Source organism: Cyrtonyx montezumae, unplaced genomic scaffold (genome assembly GCF_038088225.1).
Source record: "Cyrtonyx montezumae isolate F1298 unplaced genomic scaffold, pur_monq_1.0 scaffold_16, whole genome shotgun sequence".
Classification (NCBI taxonomy): Eukaryota; Metazoa; Chordata; class Aves; order Galliformes; family Odontophoridae; genus Cyrtonyx; species Cyrtonyx montezumae.
Genome location: NW_027071892.1, coordinates 8,317,900 through 8,324,234, shown reverse-complemented (window position 1 = coordinate 8,324,234; position 6,335 = coordinate 8,317,900). Strand labels below are relative to the sequence as shown.

The window sequence follows — 6,335 nt, the reverse complement described above, 5'->3', positions numbered from 1 at the left end:
CTCTTCCGTGCAATTGAAGTCCTTGATTAAAAATCAAACCAAAAGCCCCACACCGTAGCAGCATACACCAGTAAGTGAGCGGAGGGCTGCTTTGTCAAAGCAAATAAAGCGTTCTCCTGTTGTGTCCGCGCTGCGGTGGGTGACTTAAAGGTTCACCGTAAAGCTTTTCAGCTGTTTGGGAGCTTCAGAACGACGGGCTGCAGCGTCGCGTCGCTAAAAGCGCAGCTCGGGGCTGCGCCAGGAGCGAGCGGGCGCGGGAGCGCGCGAGGTGGGCGGGGCCGCCCGCTGAGGGGAGGAGCCGGCCGGGCCCGCGCATGCGCACTGCCGGCCGCCGGGGACGATGCCGTCCGTTTCGAAAGCGGTACCGCGGGGCGGAGGGTCTGGTGGGACCCCGCAGACCGAGCAGCCGACGCATTATACGTACGTACCGCGTTCTGGAGGCGTCCCGCTTCGCGGAACCCAGCGCTGCGCGGGGAGGGCCCCGAGGCGGAGGGCCCGGCCGTGCTCCAGGCCTGTACCGCGCGGCCTCCTGTGCGGTTGGGCCTCGCTCCGCTTCTTACCCGGCTCCTGCCGCCGCCGGGGGGAGGCCCGGTTCCGTGCAGGGCGGGTAGAGGCGGCCCGGCCTCGGTTTGGCGTTCTGGCGTTATTGGCGTCCTTGTTCGCGTGGGACCGCTCCCCGCAGACGCGGGGTAATGTGGCGCTGACTGTTGCAGGGTCCCAGCGCTCGCAGTCATACAGCTGCTTGCCTGGATCCTGCTGCGGCCCCGACTTGGGTCGTCTGGAAGTTCCGTTCCTGTCCTTTGCAGTTCAGATCGGTTTAAAGATTCTTCTCAGAGCTTTGTAGAGATGCCCTTTATTCTCTCTGATCCTTTCCTTGCCTGGTACCTTCAGTCCCCTGTACCCGGTAGACATGCTGCACCCTTCTTGAGACCTCTGGGAAATATGAGGTTCTCTGAAGTCCCCCAGCACTCCTGCCAATGCACGTGCTCCGTAACCTTAGAGATATAACAAACTAGTTAAACTGGCTGATGGATATATAAAGAGACGGGAAGGAGTGCTGTCTTGTATCCTTTGACAAATAGCGTAGTAACGCCCAGTCTGCCATGATCTATGAAATGGCTCAAACTTCCTAAATAGCTTTAGTGCTCGAGGTGCCCATGGAGGACTGTCCAACTTGCTTTGTTTCTATGATTCTATCGACCTGATCCAGCTGTAGATGTCCCTGTTCATTGCAGGAGAGTTGGACTAGATGGCCTAAAAGGACCCCTTCCGACTCAAACAGCTCAACTGTTCTACTCCTAAATAACCTCCAAGGAGACATTCAGACTGTCTCAGTGCAAACCCAACACTCCCTATAACAAGTTTGCTAAAGTTTCATGGCCCCTGATAACCTTGAACTACTGTCAGTCCTCTGGCTTTCCATACAGAGTGCCCACATACTGGGGATTGTTGTGATTAAGCACCTGGTTAAGCTAGGTGTGCTTTTTAGCTAAAATAGCCTTTATTGCTGTGTGGCAGCAAGTTGTGTGAGTGCTTATTCAGATACCTTAGTGGATTTATGATCTCTGTTTAGTGGTTACTTAGGAGAAAATTCTGAAAACTGTTTTGTTTTTTTTTTAATTTATTTATTTGATTTTAGCTTGATTACATGACAGAATAATTTGCCAGATGTTCTGTTGTGTTTTATTTGTAACACATCTGTCATCAAAAATGAAGTCACTCATTCAGAAGTATTCGTACAGCTCTTAAATGGTTAACTATGCATAGGAGCTAAAACAGTGTGCAGGTACATTTGTAAAATATCTTATGGGCTAAATGCACTGAATTGTCCAGTGCCCTGTTAGTACTGTAAAAATGTGCCTCCGATAAGATAAACTTGTAACACAGTTTAATTTTTTTAGGTATCTAAAGGAATTTAGGACAGAGCAGTGCCCTCTATTTTTGCAGCACAAGTGTACCCAGCACAGACCATTTACCTGTTTTCATTGGCATTTCCTAAATCAGCGTCGTCGTAGACCTATACGAAGGCGTGATGGAACTTTTAACTACAGTCCCGATGTTTATTGTACAAAATATGATGAGACTACAGGAATCTGCCCAGATGGAGATGAGTAAGTGATTTCTTTCAGTCTCTAGGTGTTGATAGTATTAATGACTTCACAGAATGAAGTTACTTTTCCTCAGCAAAAGTGATTGATAGGATTCTGCAGTTTGAGAAAACTTTTTGTGACTGATTTGTCAACTTTTAGCACATACACTTTTACGTAAGCATGTGTTTTTCAGGCTGTTGTGAAGTTAGAGCTATGATATTGTTTTGTAACCATTTTGAAAGCAGAATGTTATGAATTTATTTTCTTCTAGTTTCGTTCCTGTTGTCCCTGCACATCTTTCTATCAGTTGTGCTGCATTTTTGTCCTGACAGTTCTGAAATCATATGTGCAAACTGCATTGTGTAGAGGCTGACTGGCTGCAGAGGAAAAGGACTCTTTTACGTTGCCTCTGCAGAATGGAAGAAAGGAAGGAGTTCATATATCAGTTATCTGGCTAGACCATTAGGGTTTGCTTTTCCAGGGACACGTGTGTCTCTTCTAGGTACAGGCCGCAGAAGACGTGGGGAGGGGGTGAAGCTTTGTGGAGGTGAGAGTGAGCAAATAGTGCAGTGTGGCAGGCAGTCATGTAAAGAGGAGCTGGTTATATAGGAAATACGTAGTTACACTGCTCACCTGTTTCACAATGTGAAGACAGTTAATTTAGTTCTTGCAGTGTTTAGCAGCTCTTGTCACAGGTCAGGTCTGTGTTCCAGGGTGTAATCACAGAAATAAAAAAGGTGGATTTTTCACCCAGGAATTACAAACTGAACAACAGGTGACAAGTGAAGGTGAACAGTGAAGAAGCAGTAGGTGCTGTGACAATATTTAGAACTGTGCCCTAGCAAAATAAAAAGCAAAAAATATCTTTGGGGATGATTTAAAGGAGAACAGTTATGTACCTTTTCAGGTGTTTGTAAAGCACCCATGAATGTGAGCAGTTCTTGTTTGAATATCATCAAAAGAGTAGTGGATGCTCATGTCATTTTATTGACTGGGGCAAAAATCAACTTTTCATTGAGTGATAGACACTGGTGCTGAAGGAAGAAAAAGAAAGCAGTCTTTTAAAAGAATGTTAGCTGAGCAAGATTGCACTGTTAGAAGCAAATGGGGATGCTTCAAGAGCTGGGAAGTGAGATGAAAGCTTGTGCAATCTTTTGCTATAGTTGTAGATGGCATAAATATTGAGTCTTGGGCCAGACAAAACATGAGACTCTTGTGAGACAGATTGTATTTCTTTATCAGCTCATTTTTTGTATCTGTTTTGTCTTTACATGGGAAAAGTTGTGACCTGAGTATTTCTGCCTCTCACTGTGCATGCAAGGAGCTGAGTTTTGTCTGACAAGATATCTGTATTCCATAAGTCTCTCTCTCTTTTTAAGCAGTCATTTAAATGTAATTGAAGGCCTTAACATTTTATGGGACATCTGCTGATGGGTAATTTCTCTAGGGAAAAAGCCCAGCTATGTGAGCAAAAATGTTTGCCATCCAGTAAGGGGCCACTGACACAGAGACGAGCAGTGGGGTGTGAACCTGTGCGCTTCTGTGTGGGAGACATTTAATTCTTGTTTTCAGTAGGAGCCAGCAAAATTAAACAGATGAAAATGGAGGAGTGAGTGTTAAGCATAAGATTAAGACGGTGTTCTCACCACTGTGGTGTGCATATGCTATAGTTTGTAATCAACATTTAATCTCAGATTGCAATGTCATTTCTTTCGAGCTCAGTACAAGACTAAAGCTGGCAAAAGTATCAGGCAGACACTTACAGTTTTCTCATTTCTCTGTATCAGAGCCATTCTAGCAGAACAGGAAGGCTGCTCAGTGCTGGTCACACATCACAAAGCATTTCTTACAAAGTTCAGCTGAGTCACTGAAATGCCTCCAACAAAAATTGCATCCCATCTGTCTTTTCACACAGAACCAGGAAGTGTGGACAAACTACTTCCAGATCTTGTTTGTAGTTTGTGTTTTGTCTTACTCTGAAAGAATGAGTGGTAGCACTGAATTTGGTATAATTAGTCCTCTCGCTAATTAATTCTCCTGGGATTTAAAGAGGTGTAAGTACACTCACTGGCTGCAACCCATTTATCTTGATTGAGTGTTTTTAAATTCCTTAAAGGAAGAAACTTGCATCTTAGAAATCATAGAAGTATCAATTCTTGGAAATCAGTTCAAGCTACAGGTTTCTTATCTCTATAGGAAAAATTTAGCATTTTGATTTTAATATACTGACTTGTGAATTTTTGCACATAAATTATTTTGTTATTTTGTTAAATATATTGTTAATTAAATAATTAATTTAATATAATTAATTACGCTGAAGTACACTGGGGAGAGCAGACATGTCTGTGTATTAGCTTTTGTTGGTGGTGGCTTTCCCATTTGTGTACAGCTGATATGAATTATAATCCATACAAGGTGTTAGCTACTTAAAGTACAGACCAGGCCTCACAATTGTGTCTTGAAAGTGGTTAGTATGCCTACAAAGATTTACTGCTGATAGAACAATTTTTCTCTTACTTTTCGTAGAGAAGTTAATTTAAATTTGCTGTCAGGTTGTTCAAGAAGTTCTGTGCCTATAAGGGTCGGGCAGAAAAAAAGCATCATGGTGCCTCAGGTACCCCTTGATTGTAGATAACTGTAGCATAAAAAAATAAAAATAACAGAAAAAAAGAAAACAAAAAGTTTCTTGTAGTGAGGAAATGCCTTAAGCTTGTGTCAGTAAGGAGGATGTCATTTCTCAGTTCAGATGTTGCTATCTTACATGGGTGCTCACAGCATTAAGAATATCTTTGTAAAAGCTTGCCTCATGTAAATTTCTGTGATTTTAGCAGACTAGGAAGTAGATTAAAAATTTTCATTTTTTATCTGATCTGTCATGGTAATTGGTTTATGACAATTTCTATTTGAAGAATCCTGCATAGTTGCTTGTTACGAGATAATGAGAGAGTCATTTAGAGTTGAATGTTTAAAAATAAAGCTTAAACTTTCCTCTTTCTACAATATAGTTGCCCTTACCTACATCGAACAACAGGAGATACAGAAAGGAAATACCATCTCAGATATTACAAGACTGGAACGTGCATTCATGAAACAGATGCCCGGGGTCACTGCGTGAAGAATGGAATTCACTGTGCCTTTGCTCATGGGCCACATGACCTTAGACCTCCAGTATATGATATAAGGTAGTCTGTATTTCCAATTCTGCAGCCTGTTTAGCAGAAAATACCATGTCTGTTACCACTACACACCAGAAAATATAGCATGCTTTGCATGAAAAGCATGATTTCCTCTGTAACTGCAAAATACAAGAATGCATTTCACTGTGCATCAAGATAGCAGATCTAAGCATGGTAGGAAACACAAACGCTAGCATTTTGTGACTTGCAGTTTGAAGAGCCATATATGTAATTCTTAGGGCTAATGAAAGACCAGATGTTCTGTCTTCTGTCATTTATGCTTTGTAATACAGTTTGCATGTGGTTTTTATATTTTCAGATTTTATAATTTTTATGCCGTCTTTCAGGTTCTGACTTTGTGTTTGATATCTTGCTTTCTGCTGTTGGGTTTTTTTTCATATATGAATTAGAGGGCAGGACATAAACTTTTAGAATTAGAGGAGCAGCTGAAGTTGCTTGGTTTGTTCAGCCTGGAGAATACTGAGTGGAGACCTCATGGTGGCCTTGAGCATCCTCATGAGGGGACCAGAGGGGCAGGGACTGATCTCTTCTCTTTGTTGATTGGCAGCAGGACCTGAGGGAAGGGCATGAACCTGCATCAGGGAAGATTTAAACTGGATGTTAGGATCAGTGTGGGTCCCTTCCAACTCAAGATATTCTGTAATTGTGTCATGTATTAGAATGAGGAACCAGTGTATTCCAATGCTGAAACCAAGCTCTGTTTTCTAAATGTCACGTAGTTGTTTATTGGTGACTGGCTGCATATGGTGCTGAAGACACTCATAACAGAAGTCTGTATTTTAACAGCTTGAACCTAAAGTAGGCTTTGGTGTTTGAGAAAAATGGTCATATGCCAGTGGTTCTCCTGATCTCAGACATCTGCCTTCCATAAGGAAGTCCAAACAATCTTTAGTGATGGTTTTGCTCTAATATGGCCACCAATATTAGGGTTTTTCATGGTAAGCAGAGCATAGGAGTTATAGCAGAATCATTTATGTAGGCATTAACTTTATTTCACCTGAGGTTCCTGTTCTTCTCACCTCCACATAAAAGGAAATGCATTCTTTGG

At 42.5% G+C, this 6,335-nt stretch overlaps 1 protein-coding gene across 1 annotated transcript in view; it reads left to right on the top strand.

Annotated features, from left to right (window-relative positions):
• Positions 1-261: 261 nt before the first annotated feature.
• The window catches only part of UNKL (unk like zinc finger), a 129,435-nt gene continuing 123,361 nt past the window's right edge, over positions 262-6,335 (top strand). The window contains 3 exon segments of the mRNA XM_065732666.1: positions 262-420; positions 1,902-2,111; positions 5,096-5,272. Coding sequence (XP_065588738.1) covers positions 341-420; positions 1,902-2,111; positions 5,096-5,272 — 467 coding nt within the window. The 5' untranslated portion in view covers positions 262-340.